This window comes from Poecilia mexicana, unplaced genomic scaffold (assembly GCF_051168715.1).
Source record: "Poecilia mexicana isolate PSO_F unplaced genomic scaffold, ASM5116871v1 scaffold_2, whole genome shotgun sequence".
Taxonomy (NCBI): domain Eukaryota; kingdom Metazoa; phylum Chordata; class Actinopteri; order Cyprinodontiformes; family Poeciliidae; genus Poecilia; species Poecilia mexicana.
In genome coordinates, this window is record NW_028263371.1 from 21,942,247 (window position 1) to 21,970,017 (window position 27,771).

The 27,771-nt window shown below is 42.6% G+C and overlaps 1 protein-coding gene and 1 long non-coding RNA gene across 11 annotated transcripts in view; one reads left to right on the forward strand and one right to left on the reverse strand.

Moving 5' to 3' along the window:
* The window catches only part of LOC148160604 (uncharacterized), a 121,111-nt gene that overhangs the window by 53,265 nt on the left and 40,075 nt on the right, over positions 1-27,771 (forward strand). The window lies entirely within an intron of this gene.
* stat1a (signal transducer and activator of transcription 1a) lies at positions 16,840-27,018 on the reverse strand. Of its 10 annotated transcripts, none has more exons than XM_088003794.1 (24): positions 26,864-27,017; positions 26,380-26,524; positions 26,215-26,310; positions 25,619-25,705; positions 25,458-25,533; positions 25,042-25,133; positions 24,814-24,965; positions 23,865-24,023; positions 23,702-23,794; positions 23,550-23,609; positions 23,455-23,475; positions 23,076-23,166; positions 22,674-22,715; positions 21,990-22,088; positions 21,821-21,919; positions 21,612-21,747; positions 21,312-21,367; positions 21,147-21,241; positions 20,933-21,072; positions 20,653-20,841; positions 20,502-20,577; positions 19,465-19,534; positions 18,848-18,874; positions 16,840-17,848 (listed from the first exon to the last, which is right to left on the reverse strand). In XM_088003794.1, the coding sequence occupies exons 1-24, from the start codon at positions 26,989-26,991 to the stop codon at positions 17,819-17,821; spliced, it is 2,259 nt and encodes a 752-aa protein (XP_087859920.1). In that variant the 5' UTR covers positions 26,992-27,017; the 3' UTR covers positions 16,840-17,818. The 10 variants fall into 10 exon arrangements, with proteins under 10 accessions (XP_087859920.1, XP_087859918.1, XP_087859921.1 ...); XM_088003792.1 differs by having other exon boundaries at positions 19,438-19,534; XM_088003795.1 differs by lacking the exon at positions 18,848-18,874 and having other exon boundaries at positions 19,438-19,534; positions 21,147-21,238.

The following is a 27,771-nucleotide window of genomic DNA, read 5'->3' on the forward strand; positions in this document are numbered from 1 at the left end:
CAAGCGTCTTTACTTAGGCATGTCGGAAGCGGAAGTCCGAAATTGATACTTTTAAGAATTTTTAGAAATTACTATTACTTCTAACCCTACACTGTGTCCTGATCTAAATAGAGACTTTGGGAGGCAGTTTTCACTCGAACCCAGATGCAGAGTTGATCTTTGGCAGCAGAAAACTTTAACGTCCATGGATGGAGTCCTGTCTTTGTCTTGGCAGAATCCTTTTAGAATAGATCCAAAGTTGAACTGGTGAGAATCCTCAACGAACTCAGTTCTTTATCCACAAAAGATCTTTGACTATTCCCCATGTCCACTGTAGCATCGTTAAAATCCTTTGGGTTGAGTGCAGGGCCGCAGTCGAATAAGAATCCCGGGTTGTGGGTAGACGGATCTTGTTCCTTTCTTGTGCAGCGAGTAGTCGTCCCGGGGTATCATCACGCAGCCCTCCATTGATTCTGCATCTCCATGTGCGCTCGACTCGAACACCGCGGAACAAAGAACCCCGATCCTCCTGTCTGGTGATTTTTATTCTTATCAGCAGCCACACACTTTCTTTCCTCACGTGCGTTTTTCCTTGACGTCAACTGCCTTTTGGTTGGCCTCAACCTTCAGACGAACTTCCTTGTTCCCTTGGAGCTGTACTTTCTGAAGTTCTCTGTTTGCCCTCTGCACCTGTTTCCTTCATGCATCTCAAAAATCTCACTTCCTGTTTCCTCTGTACTGACTGCTAGGACAGATGATCTCATATCCATCACCATCTTGGAGACATGATGTCTGTTCTAATGACCTAATGTCTTGGTTACCTCTGCTCTCCTTTCGGTTCCTCTTTTCCCCTGACCTTTCACCTACCATCTACCTCCAACACAACATCAGTGATCTTTAGTTACAGTTACACATTTTACACCATTTCAAGTTCAATGTCAAAATCACATTTATAACATTTAGTTTCTCTGATTTAGCATTCACTTATAATTTTATAATAACCATAATTTATTGGTTACTCTTATTATAATCATGATGTGAGTTATTACAGATATTTATGGAAAGACACCAAAAATAATCCAAAACAGAGAATTTCAAACCATTTGCGGAGAACGTTTTCAACAGACACGGGCTGAAAAAAAGTTCGACTCATATGTGTCAATAAAGGTGTAAAAACCGTATTTATTTCAAGTAATCTGCAAAATAAAACCCACCATTTTAGGGATTACATGGTTAAGAAACGTGATAATGTTACAAATATCTTTAAAATTTCCTCTTCGGCCATATTTCAGTCCGTTTTCTCATCAATATGTGAGAGAACAGAGCGATGCGCGCTCCCGCGAGAGGGGATGCAATTTTGGGCAGGCATGCGTTTCTGGGCATAACACCCCCCCGTCAACAATTTCCAGCCGGGCCCCCCACCAGAGAAGGGAAAAGTTATGTGGCCCTCACAGGAAAAAAATTTGGTATGAAACGGGTGTGATAAAACAACGGTACCACAGCACTTTTAAATTTCAATAATCAGAATACCAAAATTGTTTCAGTTGTTTTATAAGGTTTATGTCAGTCTGGCTTTTCCCCATCGATAGGCTTCACGAACGCTGTGCACCTTAGGGGGTTAAAAAAAACGACGCGCACATTGCACAAAACTCTGAAACAGGAGAAGCGGGATATAAAACGGAGCGACGAACTAGATGTGAATTATGGCATAAAAACAGAGAATCCAACGCTGAACAGTGAAAAAAATCAACACCTGATGTGAAACATGACGATTATGCGGCGCAGCAGGTGATGAGTGAAGATTAATGATGGTCAATAAATGATAAAATAAATCTAGCAACAGGAAAGAAACTAAAGTGGACATAGCAATAAACCAAGAGAGGATAATATTAATCAAAGAAAACTAAATGGAAATGAATGAAGAACAAATGGAAGAATAAACTAAGAAACTAAAGTAAATACAGAGGAAAAAACTGGTATGGCAAGACCTTTTGAGCAATAATTAATACAGAGGATTGTATGGCAAGAATAAACAGACACTATTTCCAGATAAAAGGTAAAATAATATTATTGAAGTGCCATGGGTTTGTTGAGACCATATCTAGTACTGAGAATAAATATATCTTTCAGACCATAACAGTAAATAACTGATCACTTATTTATGTTTTTAATTAGATTTGATATATTTATTTCTTCAATATTATTTTTCATGTCAGTGTTATTGTCATGAGGGTGATGACTCCATGACACTTTCAATTTGACTCATTAGGATTTGATTAAGAACCAGATTTGTTCTTTGTAATTTCTGTCCAGTAAAACTATTAATCTATAAATCAATAGACAGATCTATATAAAAATATAATCCATGTTTCTGTCTCATATTTGTATGGCATTAAAAGTATCTGGAACTTTGTTTTTCCACTGAAAGCTCTGGTTTGCACACTAAATGCCATGTGGGTGAAATTTTATGGATGATACTCTGATGTCCCATTCTCCTGAAGGCAGCACAGAGCTGCACCACCAGAAACCGACAGAAACACTGAAGAGAAGAAGAGTTATGATTAATGTAGTTACGGTTCTATCCATGTTTTAAAGCTGCAGAGCTCAGTCATTTTGCAAATAGTTCAAAGTTTAAACTGGCATGTTGTTCATCTTTTATCTGATCATTTTGTGGAATATTTAACAACTAGAAAATGGCACAAAATATAAGAATATTTTTTACACTCTGATTGGCTGTCCATTCATTGCATTTTTCTTAGACGCCTGTGAAAATAATTTCTATTCCCATGGCTTTTTTGTTCTCTGGGAAATTATTTTTGACGATAAATACAGAAACGAGCATAAAAATCAAAACATCTACAATAGTGATAGTAACATTAATAATTAAATAATAGTCAGTACAAAGTAGCCTTCAAATTCTTTGGTGGGGGGCAGTGAGGGACCTGGATAAAGGCTAGGGAGGCGCTGGCCCAAAAAAGGTTGAGAAACAGAGTAGAAATTAAGCAAACAATGTTGCATCACCTTCTCCTCTTGGACGTCTGACATCACCTGAACCTGGGAATCAACTTCCTCCTCTTTCCGTGGATCACACGGGTCAACTTCGCTTTCATGTCTTTATTATTTAGCATCATTTGTAAAAAAAAAAAAAAAAAAAAAAAAAAGTGCTGCTTTTGTGGTTTATTTTTGTGCTGATCAGATCAGGTTCAGTGATAGTTTTGTGCTACTCTCCGATCTGTCTAACTTTTTTTTTGACGGGTGACTCGTCAGCTTTCCAGTTGGTGAAACCACAAAAAGGCTAATAAACCGGGTGTTCTGTCAGATCAGCATACGTTGTCAGATAGTCATACGCTTAGCTCAGACATGTATACGCTGTTATTACCATATGATTTTATTTAATCAGCAACATGGAATCAAGAAGTAGATCATCATACACTTTGTTATTAACAGCTGTATGGCATCCTGACTTAGCGGTTAAGTAGGTCAATGAGTTTTACACGGCCCTGTGTTGTAGTTGACTGCAGCTGCAGCCAGACCTTGTATATCTATCTAGTTATAATATTATGTCATATTATAAACAATTTAACTTATTTTCGTCATAGCTTGTTGCGTATGCTGAACTGACAACTCCACTGACGGTCGGACTTCTTAATGCGCATGCGCAGGCATGCGTACGAACTGCATGTATGCTATCCTGACAGCGTATGGCTCTCAGTATAGCATCAGAACCGCGCACGGTAAAAAGCTCAGACGGGATCTTAGAACAACAGGTGAAGCTCATTCATTTTTAGCTCACAGAAAAAGCACCAAGCCGCCAGATTAACAAAAGTAAACTGACCAATAAGATTTAGCCTTTTGTGGTCCCTTTGACCCCCACAGACTCACACTGATGTGCACTACATACAAGATGTTTTGACACAAAATATCCTTTTTTCTCCAAAATGTAAAATAGTAAAGAGGGTTAGATAATAAAACATAAATAACTTTAGGTTACTTTCGTAACCCCGGTTCTCTGAGTAGCATGAGTGAGTGTCTCACAATGGGAACGCCCCTGGCGTAACCTCATCAGAAGCTCCTATTACATTACGCCAGCCAGGATTGGCTGGAGATAAGCCTGTCAGCGTCAGAGAGGGCAGGCACCCTCCCCCTATAATAGGGCTGACGCTGAGCAGACATCTTATTCAAAAACGTTCACCTCTTCCTCGCAACGTCAGAGCAAGGAGGGTGACTTGGTGAGACACTCACTCATGCTACTCAGAGAACCGGGGTTACGAAAGTAACCTAAAGTTCTCTTTCATAGCATTCGTTTCGTGTCTCACAATGGGAACGAGAATATACTGACTCCCGAATTGCTCAGCAGAAACCACACCTTGTGTGACAGATGTTCACTTAATCATTATTATTTACCAGGCAGAGGTAGTTTTAGTGATTGGTGCTTACACTGAGAACTGAATGAGCCAGTGATGATGCTGTGACATCAAGCTTGTAAAACCGAGCAAATGTGTGAGAGGAGGCCCAACTTGCTGCGGCACAAATTTCTTGCAGAGGTACTCCTCTCAGCAAGGCCCATGAAGAGCTTAAGCCCCTAGTAGAATGGGCACGCAGCCCCTCAGGAGGTGTTAAAGCCCTTGAGCTATAGGCTAAGGAAATCGCTGCGGTGATCCAATGGGCAAGCCGTTGCTTGGACACCGGTTTTCCATAATGGTTCTTAGCCCAAGAGACAAACAACTGATCACTTTTCCTGACCAGTTTTGTTTTCTCTAAATAGATATCCAAAGCACGTACAGGGCAAAGGTTGTGCAGTTTCTCCTGCTCCAGTGAAGAAAAGGGAGGGGGATAAAAAGCCACCAACTCAATTGGGGAGTATGACCCCAACACCTTAGGCTCAAAAGCAGGGTTGGGGAGCAAAGTCACCTTAGTTTTGTCTGGAGAAAACCTCATACAAGATGGGTTAACAGACAAAGCATGGATTTCACCCACACGCTTTGTAGAGACCAATGCGAACAGAAGTTCTGTTTTCAAGGTTACAATTTTCAATTCAACCCGATCTAGAGGCTCAAAGGGTGAGGCAGAGAGAGCATCCAGCACCAGGGGTAAATCCCACGATGGAGCCATGGGTCTCGAAACAGGGAGCTTCCTGCGAGCCCCCCGAATGAACTGGCACACTAAGGGATGCTGCCCTGCAGTCTTCCCCTCAAAACCCACATGGCAAGCTGAAATAGCAGCCAAGTACACCTTGACAGTAGAAAAAGCTTTACCCTTATCAATCGGGTCTTGCAGAAAAGCTAAAAGCACGGCCACAGAACACTGAAAGGGGATTTCCTGAATTTCAGAGCACCATTTCTCAAAAACAGACCATTTGTACTCATACAAAGATCTTGTTGCTGGAGCTCTAGCATTCTGGATTGTCTCAATAACACTCTGTGGGAGACCTACAGATTGTAGATTGAACCATTCACGGGCCAAGCCCATAAAGCCAGCCTTTCTGGGTGGGGATGAAAAATTTGTCCTCGGGCCTGAGACAGCAGATCCCTGCGTGCAGGCAGAGGCCACGGATCCTTCCACAGGAGCTGCGTTATCTCTGCTAACCAGTGTTTCGACGGCCAGTGGGGTGCAATGAGGATCATTGTCAGCCCTTCTGTTCGTACCCTGGCTAGCGTTGGTGAATTTAGAGCTATGGGGGGAAAGGCATAGAGCAGAACCCGAGGCCACCTGTGGGCCAGTGCGTCCACCCCCAGAGGTGCGTTCTGATCGTGCAGGGAGAAATACAGATGGCACTGTTTGTTCTCCTGCGAGGCAAAAAGGTCCACGAATGGTTGCTCGTACCTCTGCCAGACCAGCCTGGCCACTTCCGGATGGAGTTTCCACTCTGCATACAGGGGATTCCCTCTGGAGAGGAGGTCCGCTCCACAGTTCAGTACTCCTGGGACATGAGTTGCCCTCAGTGACAGAAAATGTTTGCTACTCCAAATGATCAGTTTGTGAGCCAACATGTGCAGTTTTAATTATCTCAGACCACCCTGCCTGCTGATGTAAGCCACCACGGTGGTGGTGTCTGTTCTGACCAGCACGTGGTGACCTCTTAGAAGTGGAAGGAAATGTTTCAGTGTCAAGTGAACAGCCAGCAGCTCCAAGAAATTGATGTGGGCTGACCTCATATTTGGGCCCCAAGACCCATTCACCATATTTTGTCTGTATAAACCTCCCCAGCCTGTCAGGGAGGCATCTGTCGTGACAACTTTCCTGTTCTGCACTACTCCCATTGGAACGCCCTGTGTCAGCACACTGGGGTTCCACCAAGGGTGTAGTGCTGCCCTGCAGGCTGCGGAAACCCTCACTCTGTGAGAAACATGTGGATTCAGCTTCTGCTGAGAGGCAACCCAGCGCTGGACTCCTTTCATATGGAGTCGCCCAAGGGGAACTACTGCTAATGATGAGGCCATCAGGCCCAAGAGCCTTCTGCAGAGTCTGATGGACACCAGATTTCCTCTGTGAAACATGGACAAGCAGTCCAGCATCATTTTTCACTCTGTCCTCTGTTAGTCTCACTCTGGCCTGAAATGAGTCCAGGGAGAGACCTATGAAGGAAATGGATTGAGTGGGGAGTAGTACACTCTTCTCCATGTTTATTTCGAATCACAGATCCATCACGTGTTGCATTAATGTAGCTGTGTGATCTGCAGCCTCCTGGCGGGAAGACGAAGCGATCAGCCAATCGTCTATGTACATCGCCACCCGGATGCCCCGCCTCCTGAGCGGGCCCACAGCCGCCTCGGTCCATTTTACAAACACTCTCGGGCTCAGTGAGAGACCGAAAGGGAGTACGAGGTATTCGTAACACGCTCCCTGAAATGCAAATCTGAGGAATTTTCTGTGCGGCGGATAAATGGGGATGTGAAAATAAGCATCCTTGAGGTCGATTGAAGTAAACCAATCGCTGGGACTAGGAAGCGCAGCAGGGAGTCATGTGTCAGCATCCTGAATTTGTATTTTCTCAGGTGCTTGTTTAGCGCCCGGAGGTCTAATATAGCACGCATCCCCCTTCTGCCTTTCTTTGGCACGAGAATAAGATGTCTGCTCAGCGTCAGCCCTATTATAGGGGGAGGGTGCCTGCCCTCTCTGACGCTGACAGGCTTATCTCCAGCCAATCCTGGCTGGCGTAATGTAATAGGAGCTTCTGATGAGGTTACGCCAGGGGCGTTCCCATTGTGAGACACGAAACAAATGCTATGAAAGAGAACTATTCTTTTCTTTTTTTATTTAAAGGAAAATCTCAAGTACTCACAGTGCATACAGCTGTCCAGCTGCTGCTGCAATAATCCATACTGTCGGTCCCTTGTGGGCAAAAAAGCTAAAAAAGGGAGTCAAACTTAAAACTTTGAACTAAGAACATTAACCATATCTGCCATGGTAAATCATTACTGATAACTATTGTCAATAGTCCCTAACATTGAAATGATCAGATCTCATGTCAGCATATATATATATATATATATATATATATATATATATATATATATATATATATATATATATATATATATATTATTCCCCTCTCACCCTCCGTGGGTGGTCTCTTTCATCCTCTGAGCTCGGGTCCTCTACCAGAGGCCTGGGAGCTTGAGGGTTCTGCGCAGTATCTTGGCTGTGCCTAGAACTGCACATTTCTGGACTGAGATGTCTGATGTTGTTCCTGGGATCTGTTGTAGCCACTGCTCCAGTTTGGGGGTGACTGCCCCGAGGGCCCCGATGACCACAGGCACCACTGTGGTCTTCACCTTCTAGGCCTTTTCCAGTTCCTCTCTTAGGCCCTGGTATTTCTCCAGTTTCTCATGCTCCTTTTTCCTGATGTTGTGGTCACTTGGTATTGCTACATCCACCACAACGGCTTTCCTCTGCTCTTTGTCCACCACCACAATGTCCGGTTGGTTCGCCATTACCATCTTGTCTGTCTGGATCTGGAAGTCCCACAGGATCTTAGCTCGGTCATTCTCCATCACCTTTGGGGGTGTCCCCCACTTTGACCTCGGGGCCACCCCGAGGTCAAAGTGTCAAAGTGGGGGTCTATATATATATATATATATATATATATATATATATATATATATATATATATATATATATATATATATATATATATATATATATATATACTTCTTCACGGAGTAGCCCTTTGTGTTACTCCGTGAAGAAGCTCCCAGTCTCAAAAATGTTGGTGACCCCTGTTCTTGGAAGTGAGTTTAGAAAATAAATTAGTACATTTTATTTTATTTAAATAATAAAAAAAAAACTGTGCAGGCATCAAAGTGTGTCAGTGTCACATAGGGCCTTGGGTGGATCACAGGTGTCAAAAAATCTTCTACTACTACTACTTTTAGTTAACCAGGATAAAACTCCTGAAGAGTTTGGTACTGGTTATAGTCTACAGTAATTCATGCAACTGGAGACCAACCAAGTACAGAGAGCAGAGAGGGACAAACTTTCAGAAGTCTGACATTTGTGCTTCAAACATGGTTTCTGATTGGTCTGATGTGAGATTCTGATTTTCTGAGAAACTGAGTTTTGGGTTTTCTTTACCTGTCAGCCAGAATCATTAAAACAAAAATAATAGCTTGAAATCTTTTCCTCTGTGTGATGAATCTCTATAAAATGAATGTTTGACTTTCTGAGATGACTGACAGTAAATATTTCACTGTGACTCCATATTATAATTATTGAGCGGCACCAGTAGAGCAGACCAGGAGCTGATCTTTGGAGCCGCTGGAAGAGCGGACGTTGATTATTCAGCTCCTGTGGTTTCACGTGTGAGGCTGCTGCTGTGGACGACTTTGAGGATGACCTCTGACCTCACCTGCCTTGTTCAAAAGACCCTTATATATAGTTTCAGTTTGGTGCTGAGTATTACTCTTTGTATTATGTGTTTTCTGTTCAGCGTTACTTTTGTCCCTTAAGGCATACCGTAGTTAGGGCAGTGATGACGTCAACACCTTGCCCTAGCCAACGTTTCTGGTATCTGGTGGGGACGTTTGGGTAACCGAGCTGCTGTGCTAACACGTGGGAAAGACCACAAGATATGTGTTCTCCTTAAGAGTGTGCGTCATTGATGAGTAAGTTGCAATATTTGAGTGTTTACTGCAGCTAAATGAGTAATTTGAAGTTTATTTGTTTGCTGTTATTTCACCTGTTGCTAAGTCCAAGCTATTGGCTATGTGTGTATTGTAGAGCATTGTGTTGAAAATGCATATCTATTCTCAGTGGAGCAGAGGCATGGTTATTAGTTAACTGTGGAGTTAACGTGCCTTAGTTTGCTTAGTAATATTGACTTGGAGGTTTCCTTCTTAGTTTATCTAAGGTATAATGGCATGGTGTAATGATAGGACATCTTGAACTTATTTTCTGTATTTTTGTTTATCCTAGGAAACCACACACACCTTCATGTAGACACATTTATGCCCATCCATGTTCATTGGATCAATATCTGTGATACAGTTTGAAATACAGAGCAGTTCAAGGATCCTGCCTCGTGTCTTCATTAAACATCTGGTGCACCTCATCCTAACATCTGGTCCTGAGCTGAATCCTGGCCTAAGTGGTGTTCTGGCCGACACTCCAGGTTGAGAGCGGTGACAAACCTGAACAGCGCCTAACAGTCCTTCAACTTTAGAACAAACTCACTTACATGCCTCCTTAACTTGGCCAGCTGCTCATTAAAGGGACCATCTACCTTCATCATGCTGTGATGTCACAGTTTGGTTCTGAAAGTCCATTTTAATTCCAGTCCAGAACCACAGAAGGCCCGACTGAAATATTCTAACAACATCATAAAATGTTCTGGTTCTGCTGGTTTGGACTCTTTAAACCAGTTTGACTGGATCAGATGTTAGAATCAGTTCATCGTGTTTTTTTTACATTCAGGGAAATTAATTTTCTACATTTTATTATTTATTTGTTCATATTTCAGTTTTAACTGCATCCTGTTGGCTTCAGCTCATCTTTTATTCTTTATTCAGATTGTGGAGTTGCAGTTTATCAAAGACCAGCTGGACGTCTTTGTTCTCAGCTCTGAAGTCCAAATCCTCCTATCTGACAAAACTGGACCTGATCAGAACCAACCTGGGAAATTCAGGAGTGAAGGAGCTCTGTGGTTTTCTACAGACTGAAGGCTGCAGGTTGAAGTATTTGATGTAAGATTTTAGTTCATTTGATATTTCTGTGAATAGTCAGATGTAATTGATCATAAATCAAAGTTCATATCTTCTGTTCTAATAGATATTTTCTGAGTTTGTTCCTGGACTTGGATCCAGAGTTTAATTTAGTCCCTCTGTGTAACTGAGTTGGACCCTGATGGGTATTTTTGTAAACCTACATGAAGAACCACAGACATAAAGAATTTTATGGCCGAACTTTTGCAAAAGGAGAAGACTCAACAAACTGCTCCTCTGAGTCTTTCACTGAGCGTTCTGGCCTTTCTCAGCTAGAGCTGGCCTTTTATTTTGGAAATGGAAAGAATGAAAGAGATAAACAGAAAAGACACAATGCAAGCTTTATTTACACACAGGTCATCTGGTTATTCCCCTTGGGAGAGATTTCTCCCAAGGCTGGAGGGAGTAATTGGTTATCTTGCAACAGAGATATTTGGTGCCAAAAGTATTCAACACAGCAGGCAAACGTCTTGACACAGACAATGAAAAGGCCAACACTTCTAAATGAAAATCACATTAGTCTAAAGCAGAGGTCCCCAACCCCCAATTGGTACCGGGCCGCGCAAGAAATAATTAAATATTTCCGTTTTATGTATTATTTGAGTCTGGAGGATCTTTTATTTTGAAAATCCTTTAACCGGATTCTCTCGGTTACTTGCGCGCCAACATTGAGTCACAAGCAGCAAAATGAGTAAGAAACAGATCAGATGTCTTTGGAAAGTTTCTTTGCAAAGGGGAAAAGGCCCAGAGAAAAGACAGGGTGGATTTATTCCGGACCGGTAGGTGAGTCAAATATTAAGCCGCTCTGCGTAACATGCAATGACCGGCTGCTAATGAGGCAATGAAGCTTCAAACTGCTTCGCCACGTAGAGACCAAGCAGGCTGTGGATATAAGCAACATTTCGGGTGTTATTGTTTCACATCACTCCCAGATGGGACCGTCTCGTTTCAGAGAAACAAGCTCAGGGCTCCCGTTAGCCATTATTGTGAGTTAAAATTTTTACGAAAGTAAAATGTTTGTTTTTGTGGCACATCTGTATCTTATTTTGAAGGGATATATAAACGTTACCATAGCAACCAGAGTCAGAGAGCGTTCGGGCAGTGGTCGAGAGGAGATGAGTAGAGCTTGTGAGTCTTAAGTCTGGTTTAGACGGCAAGATTTAAGGATTGTCGGCCGATTCTCCAAACGTCTGTGATCACAGAGCTGATAAAAGTCCAACAGGTTCGATCGGTTCGTCTGTCCAAGGCAGGAGCAACAAACAACACGAACCGATTCCAGTGAAGAACATCCCGATTCCAGAGGATAATCGAGTAAAACCTCCAACATAGCATACGGGAATTTAGAATAACCAAACACGGATGACGATGTAGAAGCAATAGTGACAGTTTGTGGAGACATTTTAAGAGCTAAAAGTCGCAGCACAATTTCGAAGTCTTGACCGGTCCGCGGTAATAAAAAGTTGGGGACCACTGTTCTATAGTAATATAAGGCTGATTAATGAATATATAAATGTATAAAGTGATAACACAAAAATCCTAACAGACCTGCTGATCTGAGGTCAGAACAGGACAGCATTCGGACCCCCAGTGTGTAGAAATCCCCCTCATGTGAAGCAGGTCAAATGTCATTCAACCCATCGATCCATCCATCCATTTTCTTCTGCTTATCCGGGGTCAAGTCACGGGGGTAGCAGCTTCAGAAGGGAGGCCCAGACTTCCCTGTCCCCAGCCACTTCTTCCAGCTCCTCCGGGTGAACTCTAAGGCGTTCCCAGGCCAGCTGAGAGACATAGTCCCTCCAGCGTGTCCTGGGTCTTCCCCGGGGCCTCCTCCCGGTGGGACATGCCCGGAACACCTCACCAGGGAGGCGTCCAGGAGGCATCCTGACCAGATGCCCAAGCCACCTCAACTGGCTCCTCTCGACGTGGAGGAACAGCGGCTGTATGCTGAGTCCCTCCCGGATGACCGAGCTTCTCAACCTATCTCTAAGGGAGAGCCCAGCCACCCTGCGGAGGAAATCCATTTTGGCCACTTGTATCCAGGATCTCGTTCTTTCAGTCATGACCCAAAGCTCATGACCATAGATGAGGGTGGGAACATAGATCCACCGGTAAATCGAGAGCTTCGCTTTTTCACTCGGCTCTCTCTTCACCACAACGGACCGGTACAGCACCCATTTCACAGCAGACGCTGCCCCAATCCGCTTGTCGATCTCCCGCTCCCTTCTTCCCTCATTCGTGAACAAGATCCCCAGATACTTAAGCTCCTCCACTTGAGGCAGGACAACCCCCCTGACCCGGAGAAGGCACTCTACCCTTTTCCGGCTCAAGACCATGGATTCAGATTTCGAGGCACTGAGCCTCATCCCGACCGTTTCACACTCGGCCGCGAACCGCTCCAGCGAGAGCTGCAGATCACAATCTCATGAAGCCAACAGGACCACATCATCCGCACAAAGCAGAGATGCGATCCTAAGGCCACCAAAACGGATCCCCTCAACAACTCGGCTGCGCCTAGAAATTCTGTCCATAAAAGTAATGAACAGAATTTGTGACAAAGGGCAGCCTTGGAGGAGTCCAACTCTCACCGGAAACGAGCCTGACTCACTGCCGGCAATGCGGACCAGACACTGACACCGGCCATATAGGGACCTGACAGCCTGTATCAAAGGGCCCGGTACCCCATACTCCCGGAGAACCCCCCACAAGGCACCCCTGGGGACACGGTCGAACGCCTTCTCCAAGTCCACAAAACACATGTAGACTGGTTGGGCAAATTCTCATGCACCCTCCAGGACCCTGCTGAGGGTATAGAGCTGGTCCAGTGTTCCACGACCAGGACAGAAACCACACTTCTCTTCCTGAATCCAAGGTTTGACTATCCGATGGACCCTCCTCTCCAGGAACCCTGAATAGACCTTACCAGGGAGGCTTAAGATTGTGACCCCCTGTAATTGGAGCACACCCTCCGGCCCCCTTTTTTGAACAGGGGGACCACCCCAGTCTGCCAATCCAGGGGAACTGCCCCCGATGTCCGTGAGATATTGCAGAGTTGCGTGTGCCAACACAACCCTACAACATCCAGAGCCTTAAGGAATTCCGGGCAGATCTCATCCGAAATTTTGCTGCGGCCCGGGGGATGGGGGCTTCTGCATGTTGGTGTTCCCGCAGCCTGATCTCATTCAACCCAGTCTAGAAAAGTGAATTCCAGCTCCTGGAATCTGACAGGAACAAAACAATAATCAATGATTGATGCTTCAACACTTTGATCAGAACCTGGAATGATTTTACTGACTAAAATCCTCCAGCACAACATGACCCAGTACCAGGTTCTGGTTCTGGTTCTGAAGTCAGCAGGTCTTTATTGAAGCAGCAGCTTGTTGGCTTTAATATTCATGAGAATCTTTAACTGGTTCTGTTGGACTGGTTCACCTGCATCCTGTTGGCTTCAGCTCATCTTTTATTCTTTATTCAGGTTGCAGAGCTGCAGCTTGTCAGCGATCAGCTCTTATTTTCTGGCCTCAGCTCTGAAGTCCAACAGCCTCCGTCTGAGAGAACTGGTCCTGTGGAACAACGGCCTGCAGGATTCAGATGTTCAGCTGCTGAAGGATCTTGTAGATGATTTGATGTAAGTAAATGTTTGTAGTGAGTCCAGCTGCTGTCAGCATATTGAACTAAACCCAGTTAGCATCAAAGCAAAGCTCCAGTGTTCCCAGTAAAGCTGCAGCTTCTCAGTGGGAGGAGAATGGTTCAGGCTTCCTGATTGGACACAGAGACAGCAATCAGCCAATCAGAGGAGCAGCAGCTTGCTGTGTTCCTGTGTTTGTGTTGGTATGAAGATGAGTGTTGTTGCTGTGTCCATGTCTCCAGGACGTCCAGCTGGACTTCAGCGTCCAGCCGTCCAACATGTCTAGAGACAGTGGTCCTCATTCATCAAACTGTGGCAGCAGCAGATCTGATCTCAGATCTGCTTGTTCTCTCAGTTCAACAGGAAACAACTGATCAGGTTCATCTTGGTCACAGCTCTGAGATCAGTCTGACTGCAGCCTGGAAACCATCTACTGGATGTGCTGCGTCACTGACTGCTGCTGGAGAGGCTGGAAACACTCACTGATCTGATCTCTCCATCCTTCTTCTCTCTGCAGATGGGAGTTATGATCTCTGTAAAGTAGAGAACGGTCTCTGTGTCCTGCTGATCCTCAGAGGTTGAAGCTGCAGCAGTTTGAGTCTAAAGAGACTCTGACTGGATCCTGATGATGACCTCTGACCTCCAAGATTTTCCTCCCGTTTATTTTCTCATGTCTGTCATTTAGTGTCTGATATTGTTTGTCTCTTTGGATCAATAAAGATCCGATTCAAACTGGGCTCCATTTAGAGGCTTCATGGAGTTTTGATCTGAACTGGATTCAACTGGAAAGTTGATCTTTTTTCTCTGATTCATTTTCATCCTGGAACCAGAAATGGTCTGAGATGGAAACATGGGAATCATTTCAGTTCAGCTTTGAATCATAAAGACACTTCAAACCTCTTTTCTCTGCTGCTTCTTCTTCTGCTGACAGGAAAATGTTCCTCAAAGCTCCACAGATAAAAAGATGCTTTACTGGAAACTGCAGAGAAACTTCAGCTTCCATCACAGAAACCAGTTTAACCAGTTTAGAACTGGATGTCCCACAGGATCTCTGATCTTAGAGCAGTTTTCACGAACATCCATCATTTTATCTGATTAAAAAAAAAAGATTTTACATATTTTCAGATTTTTATAGTCACTCTAAAATCCAAATAATGAAGTTTTGCATCATGTTCATTGATTCTCAGAGCTTTAATATTTCTTTAATATTTTTTTTGGTGTTTTACTTTTTAACTCCATATTTCATATTTTACTTTGAGTTTTCTAGAGAACTTTAGGATTGATGTGTCACATCAGGGCTTTTTACTGTGATTTTACTGATTTATTCAGACCTCAGAGAATCAGTGGGATAATGTGCAGATTAGTTCATGACTTTTTCATTCTGATGTAATGTTGGTTCCTGTTTAATGGTGGGCAAGTAAATATGGAGTGAAAATAGTCTCGAAATATCTTCGTGTGTAAAAAGATTTGTGCGTGTGTACAGTGGCTTTTAAAGTTGGGGGACCAAGGGGGGGCCAGGACTACCTCTGGGGGGGGCAAAAGGCAAAATTTACGTGTGCACATCTATCTGTATGTGTGTGTGTGTATATATATATATATATATATATACACACACACACACACACAGACTATGCAAAGATTTCATTGCAGAGGCAACTAAAATCATTCAATAAAAATATCCTTTCTGAATATCATCTCATGGACACTGAACTAAGTGCATCTTTCAGACCCGGAGCTGACAGTGTGTTGGTTAGGAAGCTCATTGCAAACCTTTGGTTCAGGGGTCCCCAGGCTACGGCCAGTCATTTGGTCCGGCCCCCTGAACGATGCCGGATCTGGCCCGCCTGCTCATACCAGGCAGCATTCAGTGTTTTTTTTCATATATTGTATTTTCTGGTTTATATGCGGATTTTTCTTCAACCACCAGGGGGCTTGAGCAGATATGAAACTTAGTTTCCCTCAATGGAATATACTAGTCAGTCCCAGTCACCGTTTCACTCACGGTTTTTTCCATTTGCATTCTGGGTAAAAATCTATCCTATCTAAAAGCGCAAATGTGTCGTCGCTTCCCCCCCCCCCCCCAGTTTCAAAGACAGAACAGAACAGCCCTCCCTCCCCGGCCCCCCGTCGACAAGAATTTTCTAAGGTTTCTTTCTCCAAAAACTCAGACCGGCCCCCGACCAGAGAAAGGAACAGCTATGTGGCCCTCGTAGGAAAAAGTTTGGGGACCCCTGCTTTAGTTGAAATGGCGCCTTTAACTCCCGTCTCCAGTACCGAACAGAGAAAACTAAAGATAATGCAACGTTGTTTTAATCAATTTATAGTCTAAACAGAGGAGCCAGCCCTACGGAAGCGCATTGCTATCATGCAGGGAAAAAAAAAAAGTTTCGATCGCTATCTCGTTATAACGATACGTAACTCGTTAAAACGAGATACGCAAGTCGTTAAAACAGATACGTATCTCGTTTTAACGAGATACGTAACTCGTTAAAACAGATACGTATCTCGTTTTAACGAGATACGTAACTCGTTAAAACGAGATACATAAGTCGTTAAAACGAGATACGCATCTTGTTATAACGAGATAGCGATCGAATTTTTTTTTTCCTGCATGATAGCAATGCGCTTTGTACCAAGATAAATTTGGAAAAAATATTGAAATATTATCAACTTGTACTGGCAACAAGTGGTCTGCAACTCAGAGGCCAAAGCACGCCGAAGAAGGGGTCAGAGGACTGAGGTCACATGTTGAGTGGTGGAAAATCCAGGACCACCAGGCAACCAGACAAACAGGACATCTACTGAGCTGCAGCTGGACATGCCCAATGGCTATCAGCAGATATCAGTTCTTGTCTTGTCCATCGAGAACTGTCCAGAGTAATAGAGTCGTTCCATAGTGTAAGAACACCCGTAACAGGCCAAGCATCCGTAGAGCTCAGGGGATGCAGTGTCCCCTTCTTGAATTGAGCTCAGCTCTACATGACAGCAGTGTTCATGGGGGAGAAAACAGAACAAAGGAGGGTTAGGGGACTCGGCTTCTCACAGACTGAAGCTTTATTTCATCTTTACACACAAATACTTTCAACCTCAGAGGGAACAATTAAAGCCCGACAAGCCATGCAGAGTCACATTTTATACAAACACGAGTTTTCTGAGTCTTCATCAGTGATGAAGGTCAGTTAGACTAAAGCAGAGTTCTGCAGCTCATTAGGATGAAAAATCACAAACTCAAGTTAAAAAAGAAAATAAAAATATACAGATTTTAATTTGTTTTTCATTGAATAACAGAATTTACCTTTCACAACAAAATGACATTAAAACTATTTAAGTAACTAAATCTGATATAAATAAAAATCACATTTTTAAGATGTTTGACTTAAACCTTTTTCTACAATATTAGAAATAAAAGATGCAAATAAGCAAATATTTATGTTTCTTCTAAAAAATAACAGAATAAACATTTTTATCAATGTTTATCAATACGGTGTAAAACTGATCTGCTGATTATTTTTTTCAATTAATCAATTAATAATTGGTGCTTATTAAGAGATTTTTATTTTTTTTTACATAATTTGAACCTGATGACCTAAAACTGTAGCTTAATGAGTTTTGGGTAGAAAATATTTACAAACAGGATTTTATTTAATCTTTAATGTAAAATTATAGATTTTTTTGTTCAGTTTTGATTTAATTCCGTCTGAATGGTTGTTTTTACAGTCAAATAAACTTTTTGAGTCAATACTGCAGTTACTGATTAATTGATTACCAAATTAGCTGACTATTATTTTAATAATTAATCATTTTATTTATAATAATAAAACCTTAAAGTAAAAATAAAATATGTCCTCTTTAACAGTTAAAACAGATTAAATGAAGTAAATATTTAAAAGATGGTCGTTTGATGAGAACGCTGAGCACAAATGGGCCGAGCAGAACCACCAGGAGGGACGAAGGTCCAGAACCAGAACCAGAACCAGGATCAGGACCAGGATGGATAAACAGCATCAGATCGTCTTCAGTTCTCACCCTGAAACTCTGAGCTCATCTGTGGAGAAAACAAGAACTAATTAATTAATCTGAAATGGAACCAGTTCAGTTCAGAACCGTTCGTGTTCAAAGTTCCCAAACTAAAACCTCTGAGCCACCAGGAGGCGCCAGAGCTGCAAGTTCTGCCTCATTTCAGGAAAATTTAAATGCATCTTTATCTGAAGTTCTCAGATTTGTTACATCTGTAATACGACGGATTATTAGAGCCACGTTATGAAAATAAAAATAAAATTACAATAAATTCAAAATAAAAATAGAATAAAGTCGTAGGATTATTTCTCAGATTTGTTATGGAAAAAGCCATAAAATGTTACCTTTATTCTCATTTATATTTTTTTATTTGTATTTTTTTCTAAGTGTGGCCCTAACACTCTGTCGTACTTGAAAAAATAAAACCTTGTTATAAATAATAAACTTTAAAGTTTAACTTTGGCTAACGCTGTTAGCCGCCGCTGACGGGACGACTGGAATAATTGATGAGCTGCCAATAATTTCATTAACCAGAATTAGATCTACAACCAATTAGATGTTTAAAATACCACAATTTACATTTAACTTTATATTTTGGTCCTTCTGATGATGTAATTTTCAAATATTAAATGATTTCATCAGATTCTTGATTCGCCTTTTAACAAATACTTTTTCACTCTTGAGTAAAATATGTTGAAGTATTTCTACTCTAACTTCAGTGCAACATTTGGTTCCTGTTCCCATCTGAACATTTCAATATTTTCTAATTATTTTCCACCAAATTTCACCAATAAACTGATAAATTTATGGCAGGTAAAGCAGTTCAGGTCCTCCAGGTAAGGAGTGTTTACTGTCCTCTGATTGGTCAGCTGCTAACCAATCCAGTGGATTTATTGATGGGTTAACCGTCCAAACCAAAGGTTGCTCAATCTGTGGTTCAGTTGCCAAGAAGAGGACGAAGCTCAAAGTGTTTGGGTCGACCATGCAGGACTACAGGAGCTACAACCAACATGCAGCAACACTTTACCTGAGGGACAAAGTCCTGCAGGTCCATCTAGAGACAGGAGACGGACAAATTCAGAGCAGGACAGGGGGACAAGGTCAGAGGGCGTCGCTATAGCAACAGTCAGTGTCACCTCATTCATACTGTCAACTAAATTTACACTAACAGGACAGTTATCCACTTATGCTAACAGCTAAATAACTGTTAGCATCTTAACTGTTAGCAAAAACAAAAACACTGAAAATGTTGAAAAACCAGCAGTAGTTTAGTGGATGGATTGTTTTAAAGGTTTATTCTGTCAGTTCATCTCCTCTATAGTTTCTATAGGCACCTTTAATGTTTCTTTTTAAATAAAATGATCATAAAATATGAATTTAAAGCTTCCATATCTCGGGATGTTAATATTGGCTGCGCTACACAATGTCTACCAGCAGGAGGCGCCTCTGGAGCATCGCTGCTCTCTTAACAGAAACTCAGATTTTCCTGAACTTTTCGGCTCTAAAATCCATTTTTGTCAGTGAGGAGGTCAGATTCTGGCTGTGAGGAAGAGGAATGTGTGTTTCAGGGTCTGGACAGATTTAAATCAGACATCTGGAGCTGAATGAATGACTCACCACAGCATCAATGTCTCTGGGACTTACAATTCGCTCCAGCACCTTGTAGTCGTCAGGAGACATGGGCATCATGTTGTCCTGCAGTCTGGACGGGTGTCTGACCAACAACAAAGCTGTTAGTCCATTTTTATCACATTTCAGACTGAAAACATCATTTTATAAAATTACAAACTGTCAAAAAAGAAAATATTTGATTCTAAATCACAAAGAAAACATTTTTACTGCACCCAAACTTTCTTTAAATCACAAAATGACTTTTTGAAATGTCAAAGTGCGCAGCTACGTCATAAATGAAAGGAAAAGAACAACAAAGTAGGAAACTTGCAGCAAGGCGGCAAAGTTTCTGTTGTAAAGTAACTTAATTGACCCCAGAACCATTCTGGGGTCAGAACGACTGGTTCCTCTCCTCCTTCATCAGAAACATGGCTGAATGACAACAATGAAGCAAACGTACTAATTGAATCAGCGCCTCCTACGTATAATTCTTTAAGTGAGAACAGAAAACACAAAAAACCAGAACCAAATGAGGAGAAGCAGCATTCAGTTTCTATGCACCACAAATTTGGAACAAACTTCCAGAAAACTGTAAAACAGCTGAAACACTGAGAGCCTTTAAATCTGAACTCTGAACCCACCTGTTTAGAGCTGCTTATGGCTACATTAGGGTTAGAGTCCCTCGAGTAAAACGGGGTTTAGAGTCTCAGCTAAACGGCGTTTAACTAAAGTCCTAAAAGAGGTGAAGGTTTTAATGTTATCTTTTTTAATCTTTTTTTTTTTTTAAATCTCTTTCTCTTTCTTACTGTTTATTCATTGTCACATGCTGTTTATTATGTAAAGCACTTTGAAATGCCTTGCTGCTGAAATCGGCTATACAAATAAAATTGTATTGATTGATTGATTGATTAGTGCTTCAGTTACTAAAAGTAACTTAAAGTAAAAAGCTACAAGATAAAAATAAATGGTTTGTTTTAAATGATTCTTTTAGATATTCAGTTATTAAAATATGTAAAAGCTTCTTACTAAAACGTTAATCTCTCTCTTTATGGTAAAACCTCTGATCTTACACTTCAGAGACGGAGATGAGCTCCGTCTTCATGTAGCCGTGGGCCTCCTGGACGTCCGTGTCCATCGGCTCTGGAGCTGCAACAGAACCAGAACATTAACGGGTCCGATCGGGTCTTTCCAAGCGGTGGGATGAATCGGCGCGGCTCTCACTCTCTGAGGGTTTGGGGTAGTACTTCCCGAAGGCCTTGTCCTTGGGGACGTCGGGGTAGAGGAAGCGCAGCGGGTTCTCCGGGATGTTCTCCACGGCCATCACCTTGTAGGTGCGGATGATGTCGGGCAGCGACACGGCCGACAGCTCCTTCTTGGTGTACGGCTCCACCGAGTGATAGACGGGCTTATCTGGGAAAACAGAAACACGTTACAGCTGCAGCTTGTGCTCCAATGGGGGCCCAGCAGAGTCCTTTCACAATAAAAGCCCGGCCTGCGTTACCGTGGACGTCGTGCTCGATCCAGGTGAAGGTGATGGCGCCCTCCTTGCTGCTCTCGCTGAACCTCAGCAGGAACGTCCCGGGACATTTGTTACTCAGCAGCGCCTTCTCCCTCTCCTTGCTGATGAAGCCCATGATGCAGCTGCACGCAGGACCAGACTGTAACCATGGAAACGCAGCAGCAGCAGCACCGACGGTGCTTCCGGCGGCGCTTACCCGTCGTTCCACAGCGACAGCAGGTGTCTCTTGATCAGGTCCAGGATTCCTTCGATCCACAGCCAGAAGGGGAACGATTTCTCATTGGCGCTCTGCTGCAGAGACGACAAACACATGAACCAGATCCGCCCGGCAACGACCCCGACGACGACCCCGGAGGCTCACCTTGCAGAACTTGGTCCAGGGAATCGTCCCGTCTGGATTCCTCTGAGCTTTTGCTCCTGCCAACAAAACAATCATGTTAAACATCAGAACCAGAAACCCGATAATCTGGTCGGAACCTGAGACTTTTCACATAGTTTGGAGATTAAAGTCTAGAAATCTGGAAATAATCCAGAGAAAAACCAGGAAGAAATAAAATCTGAACACATAAAAATATCAAGATAATTCAGGACAAAAGAAGGAAAAATTAAAGAAAAATGAAGTGAGAATAAACCCAAGATCTGGTTCTGTTCTGGTTCTGACCCAGCAGCTTGTCGGCCAGCATGTTGAGCTGCTCCTGGTTCAGGCCTCTCTTGGTGACGGAGGAGAACTGCCAGCTCAGCACCTCGGACAGCTGGGACCACTTGGCGGACGGCGGCGACAGGAAGAACTTGAGGTTCTGTTGGACAGAGCAGGTCGTTAGCATCGGATTGGCGCCGAGGAGGAAGAGGAGGACGAAGAGCGGGGCTTACTCTGGGTTCTGTGGTCAGCATGTTGTACCAGAGGATGGAGGCCCAGCCGCTGGGCAGCTGGCAGACGTTGGAGATGACGACGAGGGGCAGAGCCATGGCCTGGAACACACACAGGGTTCAGTTCTATGGGCCGACCCGGTTCTGGAGCTCGGCTCCGGGTTCCGCTCACCTCCACCTTGATGTGGAGTCCTGGAGAACCGGACTGGTTCAGGTGCAGCTCCGACTCGAAGCTGAGTGAGTGAAGCTCCTCGGTGACGATCAGCGGACCCTGAGGGACAGGAAACGGGTCAGACAGAACCGAGCCGGACCAGAACCCACCGACCGACCCGGTGGAGTCAGGAGGTTCTGCAGGTTCACATCTGAGTTTAAACCAAACCCGACTGAATGACCTCAGGTTAAGAGTCAAATTTAGGCCTGATGCAGGTCTTATTAGGGTTGCCATGGTAACAACACTTGGAGTCTAGATTGATTCTGTGAGAAAAAAAAACACTTATAGATCTACAACTAACTATTGATTATTCTATCGATTTTTCTTCAAAGAAAAAGAAAAATTTCAAACTAATTTTGCACAATTTTCATTTAAGTCATTTTTATACATTAGAAATATATTTAAAAAGCCAACAAATACTTTCAATCATTTTTGAAATAAATTTTTTTTAACATTTTATTGGTTAAAATCCAATTCCAATAATCTGCTAAATTTTTTTTTTTATCTTCAATGCAAAATGTTTATATTTTTGTACAATTGTGTCTTAATTACTCCTCTAAGTTGTTCTTTCAGTAAATGGTCTTTTTTTACATTAATTACTAAATTAGTTATTATTTCATTGGTTGAACAGATGAACTCTCTCACCTCGTTGGTTCTGTTTCCGGCCAGTTTCTGCTCCTTCAGTTGCTGCACAAATTTAAAAATTTTACATTTCAGGTTAAAAACATTTTTCACAACAATAACAGTCTAGATATGACATTTTAATGTTTTATATGATAAAAATCAAATTTTAATCAGTTTTCTTACTCAGGCTGAAACACTTAGTGTAATATCCAACATGACCACACGGGGGCGACATGTTTCTGCAGCTTCTCTTACATTTTATTGTTTCTTGACCTTTTTGTTTGTATATTTAGATTACAGGAGCTTTATCATTTCCACCATCAGTCTGATTTGTTTTGTTGATATAAATAATAAAACATGTCATTTTTATTTGTATCAAATCTAAACCATCTTATTAAATCAGACGTTGTTTCTGTTCCTCACCAGATGCCTGAACTCGGCCGCCAGGCTGCCGTTGGACTCCTCCATGTTCATCACCTTGGTGTTCGTTCCCAGGATGTTGAACTTACGGAACCTGGAAACAGACGCCATGTTTCCTTTGACTTTCGAAATGTTGACCTTTGACCTCTGGAAACATTTATTGGGTGTTTATATTTACAAAAAGTGCGACAGCGCTGATAAAAATGAGGAAAAATGATTTCAAATCTCCTTTTCTACCTTTAAATTGATCCATTTTCTGAACAATTTGGACAGAAATGAAGCTTCTCTGTCTTTAATCAGGTTTTTGTGTTTTATCAGATGCTAAAGCTAACCCGGCAGGATGCGGCTGTTTCCTAGGTAACGGGTAAAGTTTCAGACGTACCCTTTCTTCTCTGTGACGTCCCTGTGGGAAACAAACGGCAGAGTTATTGTTGCAGACAGAAGCGGTTTGAACTCGTCCACATGAGCTCAGCTTACTTATCGAACACGGCTTTGACTTTGAGCTGGTAGTTGAACTCATGAAGCTTCACCAGGAACCTGAACACAGACAGGAAGTCAGACGGTCAGGTGAAGAAGAAGTGACTTCCTGCTGAGCTTTCCGGTCGCATTCAGAGCAGTTTGGTTCTCACCGGAGCTTCACGGTGAACTGGACGCCCGTCTTCAGCACCAGCGGTCTCTGTGGGTGTGTGGGCATGCAGGGCTGCCGCTCCACCACCAGAGAGCTGCAAACACAAGCAGACGCCATGTTGGCTCGGCAGCAGCTGCGGCTCAGAGGACGGGTCGGAGTCGTACCTGGACAGCAGGTTCTTCAGCAGGTCCAGAGCGCGGTTCTCCAGGTGGCTCTTCTTCTGGGAGATCGGGTCGTTTTCGTACGTGAACTTCTGCTCCAGCTCCAGCATCTTGTTCAGGTGCTGCCGGACCTGCTGCAGCGACTCGGCGACGGCGGTGAACCTGCAGCAGGAGAAACAAACAGGAAGAAGCAGACGGAGAAAACGCTTTTTTAGCTCCTAGAGTTAAAAAAATTACTTAAATAATGATGGATTATGGTGGAAAAAACAACATTTCCTACAGATTAATTTGTAGGAAATGTTGAAAATTCCAAACGTAGAAAAATAAATAAACTTTTTCTGATTAAAACTAATTAATTTTAAGATGTTTTTCCGGTAAAATTGCATCAATATTCCTATAATTAAACAAAAAATTTCATAGTTATGCTCTTATCCTCCATCATATTCATTCCCTTTATTCAGAAGGAATGGATAAAATAAAATAAACCTTTAAAAAATATTTTCTATCACTTCAAAATCAGAAATAAGATCTGGTATGAGAAAACTAATGATTGGAAATCAGATTTGCTATAAAATAAAATAAATGAACAAACAAATTAATTTAAAAATAATTGTAAAAATCTGAGATAAGGTTTGAAAAGAAAAAAAAATCTGAAAATCAACTGGCATGAGAAAACCATTCACTAGATATTTAATATAAAAAAAACTAAAATAAATACATAAAAAATTTTTTAATAAGATCTGGGATGAAAAAAGTAACAATAAGAAATCAGATTTGCTACAAAAAAATAATAAATAAATAAATATAAAGAAAAAAATGGAAAAAGATTTTAAGATTTGGTTTGAGGAAACCAATAAATGTAAACCAGATGAGATCTAAAGCTCAGCATGTAAATGATATTTAAACTCAGTGTTTATATGACGTTTATCTCAGCGCGCCGCCGCTGCCTCACCAGTTCTGCAGCTGGTCCACGCAGGCGTTGGGCGGGCCGCCGATGCAGGCGATCTGCTGCCGCTGCTTCCACTCCGGCAGCTCCTCGTTGATCAGGTCTTGGATTAAACTCTGGGTGAGGTTGAGCAGCTCGCTCAGGAAGGACACCACCTCCTGCCACACAAAGCGCATCGTCAGTCTACGGGCCTCCACAGGAAACGCTGCAGAGCGCGGCGACGGCGACTCTCACGTGGCGTTTCTGCTTCAGCTCGATGCACATCCTGGTCGTGTTGAACTTCTCCTTCTCCAGCTCCTTCGCCGACATGCCGTTCAGCTCGTTCTCTGCAGGAGGGAAGCTCACATCAGCTGCACAACGAATGTTACACATGGAGGAACATAAACATGGCGACACAGTTCGAGTGAACATACGCAAATTTGACCTGCTGGGAAAATGTGCAGCAAATTGTCATAAAAACAGATTTAACTGGACGATAAACTGTCCCAGAAGTTACAGCGATATATAGTAATGTTGTTTTGAGAGTCTGAAAGAGCAAAAAACTTTAGATTATATTGAACTTTTAATAGAGGAACTGGTTAAGATATTCTATTTATCCACAACAACAAAATCCGGTCGGATGATGCTGGACCAGAACCCGTCCTGCTTACGGTTCTTCAGCGTGTTCATCTTGAAGTCGTACTCGTCCTGCAGGTCCTCCAGGTTCTTCAGCATCTGATCCATGAACTGGAGGAGAAAAACTGGACCTTTAATGAGGTTTAAACAGAAACCGACAGGATGAATGAGCAGCTTTAATCTGAGTTCATCAGACCTGAACTTTGTCTTTCAGCTCCTTCACTTTGTTGTCCAGCTTCTGCTTCTCCACCACCATGGCCGACACGGCTCCTTCTCCTTCCTGCTGCAGAAACGGCATCAGATTGGTGAGGATCTCAGGTTTTGACCATGTGCAAAAAATACAGAACTAAGTGGAAACTTGGCGCCACTGTCTGCACATTTTGTCAGAAACACAGAAGAAGCAGCTAGCAGCAGCAGCTAGCAGCAGTTAGCCACGTCTGCTAACTCAAAAATATTTAAATCAGTGGAAGGAGATTTAGATTATTTAGCAGTTTTTGATGAAACAATTAGTCAATTATTGGAATAATTGTCAACTAATTTAGTTGTTGATTCAATGTTAATTGCAATATATAGGCCTTAAAATGTGCTATTAACTAGAAAAAAAAACTTCTCTTTAAAATGTTGTAAATAACCTTTAATGGTTAAAAATTGCTTTAATCGATTAGTCTGATTTTTTTTAAACTATAATCATTCTTAGCTGCAGCACTATTTTTTTTAATTTGCAATATGATTAATTAACTTTTGGATAAATTTGGTTTAAGTGGAAAAAACGGTAAATTTTCAGGTTTTTACCTCGGCTTCCTTCGCACAGACCAAGATCTTCTGCTCCTCCTTCAGGTTCCTGGAGATGATCATCGCCATGGTAACGGGGTCCTCCTGGAAGCGATCCTGCAGACAGACGGACGCCGGTCAGAGCACGTTAACCTCTGACCCCTGGGCGGCGGCGGCGTCTCCGACCTGCAGGTTCCTCTTGATCTTGCGGAAGTTGTGCTGCTGCAGGAAGTTGCTCTCCAGAGCGAAGCGGCTGTGCTGGTCGTCCAGCTGCGCCAGCAGGTCGTGGAAGCGGATGGTGGCCAGCGAGTCCTGCACCGCCACTGTATCCCTGACGACGAGCAGGAAGAAAACAACATGGAGGCTTCCAATTTGAATGAATATGCGTTATAACAACATTCCTTTGGGATCAATAAAGTTTCAGAATTTGTTCATGTTTCTCACAGGAAAATTCAAACTTTTCAAGGAAAGTTTTCAAACTTTTCCAGCCACAAACCTTAGACATAAAAACATTAAAATGATCTTAAGACACAATTATGTCTTATTATAAGAGTTGGGTAGTAACGATTAAGAGAAAATGTACTTTCAGGAGTATTTTCTTTGATATTTTTATGAAGTATTGCTGCTGGTACGTGAACAAACTTGGACTGAAGCAGAATCAGCTCCTTACCAGTCGATGCTCTCGATCCACCTGCTCAGGTACTGCCGGATGTCCATGGGGAAGGAGTCATCGTACAGCTGGTCCACCTGCTCCAGGTACTTACTGTCCAGCATCTGCAGCTGGCACCACTGCGCCATCTGGTGGCCACAAGCAGCAGCTGCATCAGGACTCACTAACTTAATTAGAGAAACTGGCAGTGTTGCAGTACTGGATCTTTTTCATCAATATTAAGAAATGATTGACTTAAAAGAAGCTCATATATTTTGCTGAAAGGTTATTTGTCTCCGTCTCCTGAGGGACCAAGATCAGCCCAGAGACCGACTGGAACCACAGACAGAAGTCTGGGTTTCCTCTGTGTTTTATCAGCCACCAGGCTTCACTGCCCTCTAAATTAAGACACTTGAATGTTTGGAACATTTTTAACCCAAAAACGCAGCGGGCCGCTGATGGACGACCTTATGACCCCACCGCCAGGCTCAGCAGGTTTTCCCAGGTAAGGCAGACGCTTCCTGATCCAGTTGTCCATTTTGTGTTAAATGATATTTACTAGTGTGACTTTTTGAAAAGTGATATTTTCATTAAAGGGTTTGACCAGAAACCTTCACCTTCCATTTATTACACATCAGAAAATAGATCTGGTGGTCAGATCCTAATGTCGTGTTTGTAGGTGGAATCTTTTGTTTTTGAGGCATGTGAGAAATGAGAAAACGTTCCTGCACAGCAGATAGAAACTGATAAACATCTCACAGTAAACGACAAGTTAAAACCTGTTTGTAACTCAGCAGGTTTTTAACTTTTGAAACGTTTGAAACAAACCAGTTAAACAACTTAAAGCCTCCAGACTAAAAGAGGCCAAAACTTAAAGAACATTTTGTTCAGGATGAAAGAGGTTCAGGTGAGAATCAAAGTTTCCTTCA